General features: G+C 41.2%; 1 protein-coding gene across 1 annotated transcript in view; it reads right to left on the bottom strand.

Moving 5' to 3' along the window:
* CHCHD3 (coiled-coil-helix-coiled-coil-helix domain containing 3) overlaps positions 1 to 14,243 on the bottom strand; it is a 332,903-nt gene extending 318,660 nt beyond the window's left edge. Inside the window, exons 1-2 of the mRNA XM_053609566.1 lie at positions 14,005 to 14,243; positions 3,152 to 3,239 (exon numbers count right to left, since the gene is read on the bottom strand). Of these exons, the coding sequence (XP_053465541.1) occupies positions 3,152 to 3,239; positions 14,005 to 14,085 (169 nt within the window). The 5' untranslated portion in view covers positions 14,086 to 14,243. The remainder of the gene's footprint in view (positions 1 to 3,151; positions 3,240 to 14,004) is intronic.
* Between the last annotated feature and the right edge of the window lie 3,613 nt (positions 14,244 to 17,856).

Here is a 17,856-nt window from a genome sequence, read left to right on the forward strand (position 1 = left end):
TCACAGGCCACATACAGTTACTGCACATGTAATGAGGACAGTGTAACTTAGGAGCTGAAATTTTTATTTCATTTTAATTAATTTTTATCTAATTTTTAATAGCCGCATTTGACTAGTGGCCACCATTTACCACAGGCCTAGCTTGAGCACCAAAGCACAAGGTGGCACTCTAACAGCTCCCAGGGCCCAGGCTGGTCAGAGCCAGGCATAGACCAAAGAACTCCTCACATCATGTCCAACCTGGAACGGGAAGGCACGGACTTCTCAGCAAAGCCAGAGCACAGCGCCACGTCAGGGGACCATGCCCACTCCTTCAGAGTGTTCTTCTAAGAAAACAACCTAAGAAGGAAAATATTTTCTCTCCTTCCACTCACTACTGAATGAAAGCCAATATGGGGGAAACGAGAAGAACCAACAATCAAGGAGAACATCAGTAGGAGGCGGCTCCTTCCCTCCAGCTCGCTTCTGTCCTCTCAAGGTGTCACTAAATAACTGCACCTGCTGTGGAGTCAGACAGACCTTTAGGCAACTCTCACTTCCATCCTCACCAGCTCTTGACTTTGGGCAAGATAATGAATCGCTTCAAGTCTCAGTTTCCTTCTATGTAAAATTAATTAACAGCAGTTCCTTCCTCATAGGGTTGTAAGAATTAAATGAGATTAAAGCACAGAAGGGATTTAGCAGAGTACCTACCTTAAACCCTTAGGTATCATCTGTTATTACTTTCATCACTATTTCTTCATCATCATCCTACCTCCTTAATACAGAATGCAGGGGGAAACTCTACGCACAACAAAGCATATTTTAGAACAAATGCAAGTTTTAAAAACATCCATATTCAAAAGTTATTCTTAAATCAAAATAGTCGATATACTTAATTTCAGTATCTTCTACTGAAGCTAGTTTATTTTATACTATTTTTATTATTATTATATATTTATTTTATACTATTATTTATACTATTCTACCTTCCTTAAGTCTTGTTGTTACACATTTAGTTATATCTGCCCAAAACCTCTAAACTCTTTGCGAGATCCTTCTCTTATTTTGGAGTCCTCTCAAAACACCTAGCTTACTTACTTACATAGTAGACATTCAATAAATGTCACCTGCATTAATCTTTTTGGAATTACCAAGAATGATCAAAAGTTAAAATGGATAACAGGATTTGCCCTAAATTAATTCAATGAGCACTTCATAACTGCATTTACTAAGAAGAGATAACATCCTAGGAGCTACGAATTCAGCTAAGAACAGACAGATATGGTACAAGGTCCCTGGAGCTCGTCTTCTGGTAAAGACAACAGCCAGGGTAAGCAGGGGAAGGGTCATCTTCTGGTAAAGACAACAGCCAGGGTAAGCAGGGGAAGGGTCGTCTTCTGGTAAAGGCAACAGCCAGGGTAAGCAGGGGAAGGGTCCTAGGAGATGATGAGTCGTGAGATGATGCCAGAGAGGCAGCCAGGTCATGGTATGCCTCAGAGGCCAAGGGAAGCAGTTCAGCCCACAGTACATCCTATATACCATGGAGAACCAGCACACGAACTGATTTACTTCTGTAGAGATTATGAGGACCTCGGTGGACAAAGCACATACGGACAAGAATGGAAGCAGGGGGGCAGGCAAGTGCCTTCTGGAGAAGGTACGGTAAGAGATGGGGGTTAGCTGGACTGAAGCTGTAGCAGAGGAGCCGAACTGGAAGGAATATATTCCAACAAGTTTTAGAGATGGAGCTAACAGCCTAACGTAAGGAGTAAGGAAATGAGGAAACAAGGATGAATTCCCAATCTGGGGCTTGACTATTTGTGCCACTTACCGGGAAAGACCAAGATAAGAAACAGATAGGAGGAGGAATGAAAAGGTTTGTTTGGGCTATGTTGAGGAGTCTGTGTGTGGAGACTTCAAGCAAGCAGACTTCATGACTAAACTCTGGAGTTTCAGGGAAAGGCCAGGGCTCGGGATCTTACTTTGGGAGTTGCTGGCATCCTGATACTGATTTCAAAGCCATACATTTGGAAATTACTTAGTGGGAATCAACAAAGAACCCTAGACCAGCGGTTCTCAACCTGTGGGTCACAACCCACAGGAACCGTATTAAAGGGTTGCGGCATTAGGAAGGTTGAGAACCACTGCCCTAGACTGAGGAAGAAGGTGGGAGGAGAACCTAGAGTGTGGTTCAGAAGACAGAGAGGGTCTCCAGCATCCCAGGAGCAAGTGCTCACTTTCTGTGTACTGTTAGTGAACAATGAATCTTTCCCACCTCTCCTACTAAACAGGAAGCTGCAAAAGAGCAGCAATTAGGTCTTCATCTTTGTACTCTTGGCTCTGAACATGCCAAAACCTCAGCTCATGTGTAATGACAATGTAAGGGGGGGGGAGGGGGTTACAATTGCCTCAAGTGAATGGCAGCATTTCATCTTTCTCAATTCCACAGTCTATAATAAATACAGAGAAGTCTCACTTAATCCAAAATGAATCATACCAATTATTTTCTTCTTGCCATTTCACAATAAATGGCATGTCTGCCCATCAACTGGGCAGTACCAAGAACACTGCTGGACACGAGGCAGTGCTCAGTGAGTATGTGTTGGACAGATGGGTGTGGTGGGAGACAAAAAAAGAGAAGAGGAATAGTATTGAGTCTCTTACCCTCCACCGTGCAGGGCCTACAGATAAAATGGGGCTTAATGATTCTTTATAGATTTCATTTAACACGAAATTTTCATCAAAAACTAAGACTGACTATGATGAACAAATCTTTTATAAACTTAGAAGAAACTGATTAGAAAATAAAACCATTTGAAATATTTTACAATTCAGAAATAGTAAATCTGTACTTTCTAAATCAATGTTTTTTATAAATATTTATCCCAAAATTTCTAATATGCCTATAAGCAATCCATGTTACACAAAAAGATAAGAAGTAAACTTCCAAAGCCTAGTAAAGGAGTTCAGAGGTTTGATGAAAAAATAGAATTTCCAAAGACCGTGGAAAGTAGATTCATTCTCAGCACAAAACATTTTAAAAGAAATCCTAATGTTCCCTATAAAAAGCCAAAGATCCAAATAACAAAAGGAGAACTGAACTATTGAGTGAACTTTTTCCACTTAGAATTTTTCTATTAAACACCCTCAAACAAAAATTCAGCAATACCTGTGGCACCATAAGAGCCAGAATACCGCGGAGTCTTCAAACCGGATGCAGAGGATTCCTTCATTCGATCAATCACATTTTCCGAAAGCTGAAAAAGCAACATCCAAATAAAATCAATTATAAAAGAACAAGAAAGAAAACCAGTGCAATAACAGCCAAGTAATTCAGTCATCCGTATCAATATGTATAATGAATGGCCTAAAGACATTAGGCTCAATCTAATAGACATAAAACTAGAGGCAAGTAAGAATGGTCTTAAGATTTCAAGACGCACCCCACAGCATTGCCCCTTTATTTCTTCTAATGCACTGCTAATTGCTCGTTATAAATAACCTTCATTTTATACTGTGCATTAAAATGTAATCTCTGAGAAAATGTAAGCCATCTGAACCCCTTCAATTTTTTTCCCCTAATCCTATAAACCTGCATTAACAGCCCTTAGCTTCTTCCTTCCCTCGAGTCCCAAAAGAAAGTATTCCTCCTTTCCTCCCTCCCATTCAATGCCAACTATCATACACCATCACTCTTTGGATAGATTTTATTATGCACTACATATGCACCATCACGCTTTGGATAGATTTTATTATGCACCAGGAACTAGGCTAGAATTCAAAGTCATCAAGATGGTTAAAGTGGAGAAGACAAACAGGCAAACGTCAGGCGTTTAAATACACGTGTAATGTGAAGGGTGCTGCTTGAGTGAGCCAACTTGCAAAGGAGGGACACAGAAAGCCTAGTGATGGCACATCTAGCCAGGCTTTGGGCGTGGGGCTGGAGGAACGGGTCAGGGAAGACTTACAAGACCAGGATGAACAGAAGGAAAGAGAACCAGCGGGACAACAGTGCTCCAGGGCAAAGAACCACGTTAAGTACAGATAAGCAACAAGTTTTATGTTAGACATCCAAGTGGAGCTACCAAGTAGGCAGCTGGCAGAGGACAGAGGCCTGCAGACTTGGGTCACCAGTCCACAGTCACTACAGCATCATCTTCATGGCGATTACCACCATCTGAGGCTTTTTGTTTACCATCTACCTTTCACTAGAAAGCTCCCTGAAAGCAAAGATTTGACTGTCTTATACCCCAGAGCCTCAATAGGCGAGGTTCACTGAATGAATGAATGGCTGAAATAAGAAACTGGAGAGGCAGCAGGACCATTTGTAGAGGGAAGATAGAGATTTCAGATTTTGAAGATTCTTAGTAAAACCTTCTATTAAATGCATCTGAACTTGATCCTGAGGGCACTGAGGCAGTAATAACATAATCAGATTTACACTTGAGGAAGATCACTCTAGCTACAGTGGTAGAGAACAGCCTGGAGAGGGTCAAGAATGGAAGCAGGATCCCTGAAGGAGGCCAAAGGACCAGTTAAGAAGCTATTAAGCGCATGTCCACACAAAGACTTACCCAGAATGTTCACAGCTACTACTCCTGACAGCAAGAGTGGGAACAAACGTCTGTCTACTGGTGAATGGACTCAAAATTTTATATACTGATACAACAGAATAAAATTCTGCAGTAAAGAAGAATCAACTGGGTGGCTCCTGTGGCTCAAAAGAGTAGGGCACCGGCCTCATATACCAGAGGTGGCAAGTTCAAACCCGGCCCCAGCCAAAAACTGAAAAAAAAAAAAAAGAAGCTAAGTAAAAGCAGCCAGACACAAAGGCCACATATGGAATGATTCTATTTATATAAAATGCCCAGAAAAACCAACCCTATAGAGCAGCATTTCTCAACCTGTGGATTGCGACCACGGGAACTGTATTAAAGGGCCACAGCATTAGGAAGGTTGAGAACCACTAATATAGAGAAAATAGAGCCTAGGGCTGGAGTGGGAATAGGGATTAACTGTAAATGGGCATAAGAGATCTTATTGGGGTGATTAAAACATTTCTGAAACTGGATTGCAGTAGTGGCACAACTCAGTACATTCATCAAAAGTGTTGAACTGTACATTCAAAACAGGTGAATTTCATGGCATGTAAATTACTCCACAATAAAGTTCTTGGGGAAAAAAAAAAGTATCACAGTAATCCAGGGGAAAACACATTCAAAAGATATTTAGAATCTTTTTTATAGCTAACATTCATTGAGTGATTATGTGCCGGGCACAACACGAAGCCAAACACTTCACTCATCGAATCCTTACTGTTTGTATTCTCCCTATTTTATAGGTGAGGAAAATGAAGCAGAGCCAGGTTAAATACCTTGCCCTGGATCATACAATCTGTCAGCAGCAGGGCGAGGATGCGAACCCGAGACTAAGCCTCAAGGTCACATCAAAACATCGCTCTCTGCTCCCACCCAGGGCCTGACTGGACGTGGGGGCAAAGCAGGAGGAGGACCCCAGGGCTCCCAGTCAAGGACCTGGGGGCCCCCTTTCCTCTATCAAGAAGCTTCCTCCAGTTTCCATTTCAACTTCACCAATGTCTGGCTTTTACTCCCAGTGCAACGCGGAAAGTATCTGGTAAAAGTCACCATGGCCAGATATACTTCTCTACTTACACTAATAAATGTATTTTATATTTATAAAGCACCATAATTACATGGCTTCCTTTAGCATCTAACCTTGGGTTACCCTCCTGTTCTGGACACCCCCCCACCCCCGAGCTTTTCAGACAGCCCACTGTCAGGTTCTCCTAGGACTCCGGCCGCGTCTTCTCTCTTTTGCAGGCTTCCCCACTCCTGCCTTACACGTGGAGGTAAACAGTACCACGTTCTGTTTTTTGTCCTTATTTCTTGTGCTCTCATCCAATTGCTTGACTTCTAACTTCTAATGATAAATTAATGAATTCTAAATCCAGCCCTAGACCTGTATCCCAGAAGCCAGGCAGGCCTACAAGTTGAATTGCCTGATAAATACACTCCCCAGGCAAATCAAAAGGACCTCACGTCCAAAGTGTCCAAAATTGAATTCATTTGCTAAAAATCCCTTTTCTCCTGTTTTCCTTACCTCATTAATGACAACACAGATACCCAACTTCCTAAACCGGAATATAGGATTCGCTTTGCCACGACTTCCTCAATCTCTCAGCATCTCCCCCATCCTCTGCCTTTCTCCTGCCCTAATTCCTGGTACCATTAATAAACCTCCTAAAACACAAATCCAACCATGGTAACTCCCTTCAAATTCTTTAACACCTACCTTCTGTTGACAGGGCAAGTCCAAATTGTCTTGTACAGCACTGAAGAATTCCTCTTTATTTGGTGATGGCCCTACTCGTGCATCTCAACTTCCACACTTTTTCCTTTAACACTTCATACCCTGTTCTACATCCCCACGTGGCTCCTTGTTTGTTACCATCTCTGCCTTCACACTCGTGTCTGCGCCACCTTCTTTCCTGACTCCCCAGTTCAAACACTCCAAGCCTTCACTGACCAAACCTGTCCCCATTCCGTTCCAACCCTGCCTACCAAAGCTACCCTTTCTTGTGCCTACCCACCTTGCAAGAGCCTCTGCATTTCCACAAGACTGTGAACTCTTATATATCAATGAGTTGTTCATTCAACAAAAGCCTACTAGGCCAGGCACTAATCAAGGCCCTGTGATACACGGGTGAACAAAACAGTTTGATAAACAGCTGCTTGTATCTCAGAGCCCAAACCAGAATTGAGGTGAAATAGCAAAGCGAAAGACCACAGCTCAAAAGTCGTACTCTTTGAAGGAAAGACAACTGGAAGAAAAAAGAGAGAGCCAAGGGACTTGCTGTTTAAAAATGCCAGGCCCAGCCGCACCTTTTCTAACAACTGACAGCTCCTAGAAATGTTGCTGAAACTTTCCTGCAAAGCTGAGATACAGCTTAGAAAAAAACCCTATAAGACAGATCCCCGCGATGGATAGGTGAGGAAAAGAGATCCTGAATAATAACCCACTTACTGGCAGCATGGAGACCAGAGCCATAAGCCCCAGTAACGTTCCACTGTTAAAGATCTCTCTTTCAATCCCACGCATCTAATAAAAATGTATGGCCTCCTTTTAAAGAGATAAAACGAGCCTTCATTTTAGAATCTAGAGCTATTTTACTGATAATATATAAAGCTCATTTAACTTACATATACTACATATATTTAATACGCCACATTAATATAGTCTGTTACAATATACATACACACACGCTGTGTATTCTCTATTACACACAACATACACTGTTACGTATACAACACAACTTATGTGTATAAAGCTGATACACATAAAACTTATTTGGCTTATAATTTTTTATGTATGTAAATAATTTTATACTTTGTATTTCCATATTTCAGACTAAAGTCAAAGAACTACAACGATACTAAAAATATATTCTACCTAATCAGAAAATGAATGTATTTATTAAAAATCAAGTGTTAGCTATAAACCTTCACCTGTATTGGAGACAAGCCACCCTTTCTTCTAAATACCACTCTATCTACTTCTCATCAAAATTCATACCTTGCTACTACTACCAACTGCTACTTTTATCACTGCTACATAAAAAAAAAAAAAAAAAAAAATTCCAATCCCTAAAGCAGCCTCAAAAATACCATTCCTTGGGAGAGTTTTTAAAAAGATGGCCCAGAATACAGGAAAAAACGTGGCCACCTACTAGTTATGTAAGCCTGGGGAAGGCACCTCAATGAGCCTCACTTCCCTCATCTGAAAAATAAAAATATTCATCCCCGGGGGTTATGAGAGTGATAATAGTTTATGCAGCATAAACTATAATTGGCTACACAAATATTTGATAAAGCTATTTACCCACACAACTCCAGGCGGGGGGACTCTGGTTCACTCTCATTGGTGGGGTCTGAGCCTGCAGGAGCGCAAACCCTGTAGCTACTGCAGGCAGCAGCTGCATACACAAGGCGCTTGCTTATCTTGTTTTATACTCTTTGGGTATTAACAGTAGAATGTCTCTTTCAACTAAATCACTAACTGTTTCTTGTTAACTTTATTTCTTTTTTAGCTTCTCTTATGTCTCAAAATTTGCTACTTAATTGCTCTAACTTTGATACTTACTATAATTTGATAGTAAGTAGCAAAGTTTGAGCAATTCAAGCCATTTCCCAGTGCAGTCTTGGTTACAGATGAGTAAATTTATAAGCATGTCACCCAAAGGAGCACATGATCCACTTACTGTAGGGTGGATAAACATAATGCAGGGGTTGATGAACACATTGTAGAGTTGCCTTGTTGAAAGTCAACCTTCTTTTGTTCTGATAATCACTCAACAACTGTATCATTAAGCCCTTCCAAAGGAGTGCCCCAGGCAGTCTTCAGTTGCAACTCTATGAACTCTAAGCACTGTTACCCTATGCCCCGTGTGTTTATGGCTGTGTTGATACTAGGCAACAGTTTTGCTGTGTTATTCACATGGAAAGCTAACGCTCTCTGGCTGACCTTCTAGTTCCAGTGCTAAGTTCAGACCTGCACACTCATCTGATGTCCTCCGCAAACCGGGGTATTCACTTGTAAGGCAGGTGACAAGATTTAGAGAAGCTCGCCAGGATTATATACCCAATCTGTAACTGCAGAACAACTGTTCTTTGTGATGAAAACTAACCCCAAACAGGGATCAATAATAGAATATAATCTTCAAGGACTGGATAAACAGTTCAGAAGCCCTTCCTTCAATAGGGCACTTCTTTTAGAAAAAACTTTTACATTTACTGATCTACATCTACTACACCTGCTTCCCGGCTTCTCTGTACTCTCCATCAAGGTAAATACCAATTTATAGAAATTATTTGTAGCAAAGAATGGTGAAATAACTCATACATATTAAAATCCGGAGGTCTATCAACTCAGCAGGCCATAGATCAATTCCTCAATGATATGCAAAACTGCTTATTGCATTGTTCTGGACAGAGTTCACAGCTTATAGATTCACAGTGGTCTACAAACTAAAACAAGTTAAAAACCACTGCATTTTTGTTCGTTTGACAGTCTCACTCCATTGCCCTGGGTAGAGTGCCATGGCATCATCATAGCTCACAGCAACCTCCAACTCCAGGCCCAACTCCTGCCTCAGTTTTCTGATTTTAGTACAGATGGGGTCTCACTCTTGCTCAGCCTGGTCTCGAACCTGTGAGCTCAAGCTATCCACCCACTTTGGCCTCCCAGAGTGCTAGGATTACAGGCGTGAGCCACGGAGCCTGGTGAAAACCACTATTGTAATATGAAAGGCAATCAAGAGAAGCAAACCTGATGACATTCAGTCACTTCACCTGGACTAGTCACGCCACTCTCTGCTGTTCCCGAAGAGAATCACACAGAGCTTGCTAAGTTTAAATGTGTACTACTCACCACATTGACACACTCCAGAGAAGAGGAAAAGATGTGTGTCATATTCTACAGTCTTCCCACTCATCCCTTCCCATCCACCTTGCTTAGACTTATCCAGAATTAGTACAAACATCCCACCCACCAATCCAGAAGCCAGTATTTTCTCAGAAACAGGAGACTGGATGAGACGGATAAAGTATTTCTGCTCCCAAAGAATAAAGTAAAAGGAGGGGAATTCCTAAGTGGCCCTTCTCTAAGCAAAGTTAGGAACCACAAGAGACAGAAATAAATCAAATCCCCACTCCCATTAATATTTTTTCTCTTCTTCCAGATGGTGTCTTATCAAATTGATTAAAGAATTCAGACCCATTTGTCTCTCTTGGTCTTCCTTCCACGTACTATAGGCCATTTTCTGTGTGAGTATTGATTTTTCAACTATCTTTTAAGACTTAGGGTCTAAAAACTGCCATTATTATTTGGGAGAAATTACTTGTAAATATTTTCTTAAGGGGAAGTACCATACACACATTGGTAGATACAAATATGTAATTCTTAGCTTGTTTGTATTTGTCACTGTGTTTCTTCGCATTCGTCATTAGTAGAAACCATACTGTCTTCATAAAATCCTAGAAAGCTTAAGATAGTATTCTGTCCAAGAGTTTCCTGGAATCTAAAGATGAAATAAACCGATTTTCTACTAGTTAACTGAATTACTCATTCACTCATCAACATTGCCAATGGCTGACACTATTTGTAGCTTCTGCTAACTTACTCTCCCAAGAATCCTCAAAAACAAGTCACATTAAGTGTAATCTCTTCATACAGGGTCCCTCACTGCCAATGCTTCCCAAAGCATGAGCTGTGTTCCATGCAAATACCCATGCTGCCATAACTAGCTCCAGGGAATTTCAGCTTGCAAGTTCAAGGCTAGCTGCAGAGAATCATTTATGCCTGGAAAGCATGATAAACATTACTTTGAACATGATACTCATTGAAGCTGACATTTGCTCTAGAATGATTCACTCACAGATTTGATGTTTCAGGTAAACTTGTGAAAGATTGAGTCATAAGCACACTTTCCAAGCAGGCACAGCAGGTGCGCTCAGGAGTCCTATCAGGCACGTGTAATGTGAGTAATGAAAAGGCTTGATCTTTGTATCACTAAAAATTTATTTTAGGCCTGGGAAGGAGGTCAAGGCAAGAGGGTGACCTTTCATGCAACCCATATGAGTAGTTTCAGATTCAAAGTTGGAATCAGGTGTAAGAATACAGGTTCTTTCACGAAAAGGGGGGAAAGCTATTCGTTGCGAGGATAAAAGGGGAAAAAACAAGACCTAAAAAAACATGAAAATAACATTTAGGAGGTGAGAAAAAACTTTAAACTTAAAATGATAAGTAGGTCCTTTAACTGCTAGCTGTTAAAGACCTCAACAAGAAAAATACAGAAAAATATGATTAATAAACTCAGCATAGTTACTGAAAGCCTCATGTTGCTCACTAAATGTTATTCTTTGTAATTAAAATATGTGAAGATGAAGTTGCAGACGCTCGATTTATGATGGGATTTGTATGTTTATACAGACAGAACCTCGTCGTAAGTTGAGGAGTATACTGAATGCCTATTTTTGTACAACCGTAAAATTGAAAAATCCTAAGTTGAACCACCCCAAGTCCCGTCATATAAGGTCCATCTGTAGCATCCTTCCCAAAGGATAGAACACGAAATTGATTTCCAGCAGTGACTGACTCTGTTGAAACACTGCAACACTTCTCGTTTACAATTGTTGACATAAATGTTAGTTGAGCAAAGTTAAAGTTTTCTTCAGCCAAATCCAATTAGCCTATCTACACTTCAAAACTGAAGTATGGGCTATTAGCACCATATTTTAACCACCTGAGCCAAAAATGCACTGAGAATCTTGTTCCTTATAGGTCCCCAGAAAAGATGAGCATTTCAAACCAAATCAACTTAAAAAAATCTACAAAAGACCTACATAACAAAAAAGCCCACAGGCAGAGGCAAAGAGGATCTCTCCCAGTCCCTACCCCTTTAGGGACACCTATAGCAACACAACAGGCTCTCATTTGCATCTACTTATTTTAAGTTCATGTAAGCTTATGTAGGCAATTCTCTGGAACAGCTCTCATGACAGCCACTACTCCCAAGTGCAAACGCTGTCAAAGTACTAGACACTGTGCCTGATGCTTACAAGTAGGTTGTATTAGCCAGATCCAGAAGCTAATGACAGGCAGAGGCAGAATCCAAATCCTGGTCTGTTTGGTTCCAAAGCACATGCTCTTTCCACCACACTGCACAACACTTTCAAGGAATCCCAGAATTTTAGGTATGAAAGGAACCCTATCAGAGTAATGGCTGCCTTTTATTAAAAATCCCCAGTGTGCCAGGTGCTTTAAATACCTCCCCTCATCTTCTTACCACAACCACAACCACAACCACAACCAAGGCAAGGGAGAATTATTACCCTTCACGAATGGGGGCCTATTATCAGAGAAGTGATCTGTCCAGGGTTACAGGCTAATAAACACCCAATCTGAGATTTAACTGAAGTTCTGTTTAATTCCAAGTAGATGTTCTTTTGACCATGACATCAGAGAAATCAGAATGACCTCTGTGTACTACTCAACAATACAACAGCATGGTACTTTTAGGAGGAAACTGCAATGGCTACAAGAAACTTACTAGTCTCACAGGATTTCAGAACTGGGGAAGAGCAGAGATCTGAGAGATGTACTCAGCTCCATTAGTTTGCAGATGAGAAAACTGAGAAAACTGAAGTTCAGAGGGTTTGAGAATTATCCTTGAAAAAGAAGGGTTTGAAGCAACAGTGCAAGGGCATTCCAGGTGAAGGGTATATTCTGAAGAAAAGCATAGAGGTCAAAATGAGCATGGTGTGTGCTTGATTTATAACAATATAAATACATTACATGAAAAAGAAGAAAAATAATATTTCTCTCAAGTTGTGTGGCCAAAGGGCATAGTTTCTTTTTTAAAAAAAATTCTTTAAAAAGCTTTTTCAGACAATTCTCCATTTTAATGGAATATATATCCATATCCTTATTATTATGCTTATCCTCTTAAACAATTAATATGAGTTAATCTCACAATCAATATGAATCGTTGTGCTGTGGCCAACTTCTCTTTCAATTTTGTTTGCAGTCATCACTGTGTATGTACTAGAACAAGAGAACGTGGAAACAGGCATTTTTCTAACCAATGTCTTCTCACTCCAAACTTATTTTGCTTTTCTTTTAGTTCTTATTCACCCTCAAGGCAAAATTTTTTAAATCTCTGCATAAAACTCAGAGTTTACAGTAATTTTTAAATTTTACTTCAAAGAGTATCAACTAAACCACAACAACGAAAAGAATGCCGCCTCAGATATTTTATTACAGAATGTAATACTTCTGTTAAATAATATGCTATAAAGAAATGCTAGTCACAGACCAAAAATTGAATTCAACAGTCTTGAGTTTCTATAAAGTAAACTTTAATAAAGTTCTTCTCCAGATAACAATTTCAGAGGAAAACATTTTTTAAACATTTCTAAACATTTTAAATATTTAGAAAGTTTCATTTCCTAGTAACAAATACTAAAAATAATTTACAAATTCAATTATGTTGGTTGCATAATTACATAAGTTGTATAGTTACAAATTATAATTTGTAAAATTCAAAACTTTTTGAAGTCAAAATTGCTTTATTTACTAGTTTCAGGCATCCTACTTCCAAAAATGTGAGACTCCAAATTCAGGTGCAGCGGAGAGTGTGTTAATGAAGTTAGTGCTGGTATACTGACACCCTAGAGAAAAATCAAGTTTTCAGTTTACGTATCAGTACATGCAGAGGGGGTAAAAAAGTTCTCTTGGACGTTGGTCAGGACTGATTATATTACTGGTCTGAAAAATTGCAAACTATTTCAGCTTCTATCAGACTGGCAGGCACTTAGTCCCAAAGCAACTGGGCCTAGTCCAAAACTCAGGTGCAACAGGCCACAGAGGAGCTGCCTGGGAAAGAGGAGATATCAAGTGAAAGAGAAGGAAGGAGAAACCAAAAGCCACCCCAGGTCGGCTAGAAAACATTGTCAGAGTGGGGATGTAGAGGAGTGGTCTATCAGAGGCAGAGCAAACGTGACAGAGCAAACAAAGGCGTCCCTTCAAATGCCAATTCATCCTGAGAGACGATGTGGGCAGTGAAAAAGCAGGGTTTGGAGCAAGAGGAGCAAGACAAGACCCACTTCACACATGGGATACACTGAGGCAGGGATTCCGATAAAGTCCTGCAACTGGTCAACAGTACACTAAGGAGTCGACTCTGAGCCCCTGCAGGGTCTAATTCAATCTGGCATCCCTCACCCCACCCTGCACAGTGCCTTAGCAGTTGGCACATAACCAGGAACTACCTCTGAATGAATGTCCCAAGTCCTGAAACCCTGGGCTTCCTTCCAGAGACACGGGGCTTCTGGTCTAACACTGGGGGCCAGGACTGGAGAAACCAGACTGAGCGAGTCCCGGGAAGGTCGGGGGTTTGGGGTCCCAGTCTGAATACTGGCCGCCCACCCGCCCTCTGGCACTCACCCGGATGCCCTTCACCACGGTGATGTTCTCGTTCTCGTCTGCCTCGAAGGTGACCCGGCGGGTGCTGGCGGTCCCGCCCATGGCTCCTGCAGAGACCTAGTACGGACGCACGAGCACCTCAGAGCCCCCGCGCGTACACGCGCCTGGAGGCGCCGGGGTTACTTCCCTGCACAGCGGGCGCAAGGCCACGACCCCAGGTGCAAGGAGAGGGCGCCGGTCCCGAGCTCCCGCCTCGTCCGGTCATGCTCCAACAATAAGGCCTCGGGTTGGTCGGACATGCAAACTGCCCGCCTCTATTAAGCGAGGACGCCCGGATTGGTTGGCCCGGACCCGGATGCTATGGCAACAGGTGGTGGCTGACGGGTTTCCGGAGCCCCGGAGTACTATGGGAAGTGTAGTCGTGATCTGGCGCCACGGGCGCTGGGAGGTTTTCACCGCCTCCCGAGGGCGCCCGGGAGCACAGCATTCTGGGAGTTGTGGTCTTGACACCCCACAGACCTGTAACGGGGCGGCTTTCAGGGAAGTTCACTCGGCCAACAAACGAATTCTGAAGACTTTATTCTAGAAATGTAGGCCAGTGAGTTTCAAAGTCACAATCTCTCTCTCTTAAAGGAACTGACACTTAATAAGGGAGAGACACTGTCATAATGAAGCCATTCCTAGAGTCCTGTATATTTTACAAATCCCTTACCCAAAACTTAGCCCTCGTTACCCCGTGCATTGCTTGACAAAGGACTATTTCCCAGGATTCTGAGAAATGCATCGTTAGGCGATTTCATCATTGTGCAAATGTCATAGAATGTACTTACACAAACCTAGTCTGTATGATACAGCCTACGGTTCCTGGGCTACAAATCTGCACAGCAGAATGTTTCGAGCACACGTAACACAGTATTAAGTATTTATGTAGCTAGACATAGAAAAGGTACAGTAAAAATAGGTTATAAAAGATAAAATATTTAGGGCACTTACCCTGAAGGGAGCTTCCAGGACTGGAAGTTGCTCTGGGTGAGTCAGTGAGTGAATGTGAAGGCCTAGGACATTGCTAGACACGACAGTGGACTTCATAAACTCTTTACACTTAGGCTACACTAAATGTATTTCTTAAATATTTTCTTTCTTCAATAATAAATTAACTTTAGCTTACAGTAACATTATTACTTCATAAACTTATACATTTGTTTCATTTTTCTTAACCTTTTAATTCTTTTGTTAAAAACAAAACCACAAACAATTAGCCTAGGCCTACACAGGGTCTGGATGATCAGTATCACCGTCTTCCACCGCCGCATCTGGTCTGCAGGGGCAATGATACATGGGAGGATGTCATCTCCTAAGATTGCAATACCTTCTTCTGGACTACCTCTTGAAGCACCTGCCTGAAACTGTCTTGCAGCTAACTTTGTTTGGTAAATAAAAGGAGTATACTCTAAAATAATGATAAAAAGTATAGCAAATACCGGATAATAAGAATTGAGGGGGTGGGGCAGAGCCTCAAGCTGTCACCCTGGGTAGAGTGCCATGGCATCACAGCTCACAGCAACCTCAACTCCTGGGCTTAAGCCATTCTCTTGCCTCAGCCTACAGGCCCCCACCACAATGCCCAGCTATTTTTTGGTTGTAGTTGTCATTGTTGTTTGGCAGGCCTGGGCTGGATTTGAACCCGCCAGCTCTGGTGTATGTGTCTGGTGCCTTAGCTGCTTGAGCTACAAGCACTGAGCTGATAATAAGATTTTTTTACCCCATTGTAATCTTTAGAGAGCACTATCATATGTGCAGTATCATCACTGACCAAAACAGCATTGTGCAATGCTGAGCTATACTTTAGTTTTAGCCATTAAAAACAAAAAACAAACAAACCCCCCCATATTTGGTTTATGTGTCTATCTCATAAGCAATATACTTGTTTTATTTCTTATTGTAAAGTAAATTTTTAAATATTGTGGTTTTCAAATATGCATATGAGAAAACACAGAGAATAAATGGTATTGACCAGTCAGGCACAGTGGCTCATGCTTGTAATCTCAACATTTGGGAAGGCCAAAGCAAGAGAATCACTTGTCCCAGGAGTTTCAGACCAGCATGAGCCACCCAGTAAGACTTCATCGCTACAGAAAATTTTAAATTTGGCTTGGTATCATGGGGGACACCTGTAGTCTCACCTACTTGAGAGGCTGAGGTGAAAGAATCACTTCAATCCGAGAATTTGAGGTTACAGTGCATCCTGGTCATCCAACTGCACTCCAGCCAGGGTGACAGAGACTCTATCTCTAAAAATTTTTTTTAAAAATTATTTGCAGAGTGATCACTTCCCACGGTTGTGTCTCCTTCCACTTCAGTTATGTGAGTTGGGCCCTAATAGAGTTAGACAGAAAAAAGTTAAGCCATTGCCGAAGATGGCATCAATTTGTGGAGGAATTAAAACTATGTGTCAAAATTAAGATGAATCTATTGTGGAAAGTTTTTAGTTCAACATTTCACCTCTAATAAACCAGTAAATAATTTTTAGGTTTTCCATGTATATATTTATTTTTTTTTCGGTAATTGTTTTTTTTTTTGTTTGTTTGCTTTTTTCAGTTTTTGGCCAGGGCTGGGTTTGAACCCACCACCTCCAGCATATGGGGTGAGTGCCCTATTCCTTTGAGCCAATTTTGCTAAACACTGGTACACATAAGTTTAGTGATACAACCTTAGTCTTATAGGAGTAGATGGAATCTCATTAGAAACCCAGTTAATGATGTTACCTTTACCTCAGTTAATCCCTCTCAGTATAGAAGCAGGCCACAACACAGCATGCCATCCTCAGGCTTGCAGGGAGCAGGCAGAAAAGGAAGTGACCTCAATCATTTTACAACAAAGACATTTGCACAGGAATATTTATTGCAGCCCATTTCATAATTGCCAAGTCATGGAAGCAGCCCAAGTGCCCATAGACCCATAAATGGATTAACAAATTGTGGTATATGTATACGATGGAATATTATGCAGCCGTAAAAAAGATGGAGACTTTACCTCTTTTACGTTTACATAGATGGAGCCAGATCATAGTAAAGTATCTCAAGAATGGAAGAAAAAGTATCTAATGTACTCAGTACTATTATGAAACCAATATATACTCACATACACTTTCATATGAAAGATAAAACACAACTGTAGCCCAGAGTGAAAGAGGAAAGAGGAGGAAAGGGGAGGGGAGGGAGGTGGCCAAGTGGAGGGAAGGTAATCAGTGGGACCTCACCTATTGTGCATATTGTAAGGGTACATGTTGAATATATTAAGAGTATAAATATCTTAACACAACAATTAAATAAGTGAGGTGAAGGCTATGTTAACCAGTTTGATGTAAGCATTCCAGATTGTATATAAAATCAGCACATTCTACCCCATAAACACAGTAATGTACACAGTTATGCTGTAATAAAAAATAATAAGACAATATACAGTAGAACCTCCATAGTTGACAACCTTCTTACATCAGCCACCTCCTCAAGTTGACCTAATTTTCATAGACCAGACTTACGCCGCATGTACTATCAGTACAGTAGTTCTTTATGTTGACCACCTCTGTATGTTGACCAGTTTGTTACAGTCCCTTAGGTAGTCAACTTACAGAGATACTACTGTATTTTATTCAGTCTCTGCCCAAGGAGCCAGCACTCTAAGTAAAAATATTGGATGTCAATGGTTTACCTTGATGCAGAGCTGAGATCCGAATAGCAGTTTGGTTCTTGATAAATCTCAGCTTGGCCATTGAGCAAAAGTACTTTCCAACTCCTCTGTTCTGTGGGATTTCCTATTTTCCCACCATGCCAAAACTTTAGAATAAATCATGCTCAGAAGGAAGGAAGAAAG

The sequence above is a fragment of the Nycticebus coucang genome, chromosome 11 (genome assembly GCF_027406575.1).
Source record: "Nycticebus coucang isolate mNycCou1 chromosome 11, mNycCou1.pri, whole genome shotgun sequence".
NCBI classification, from domain to species: domain Eukaryota; kingdom Metazoa; phylum Chordata; class Mammalia; order Primates; family Lorisidae; genus Nycticebus; species Nycticebus coucang.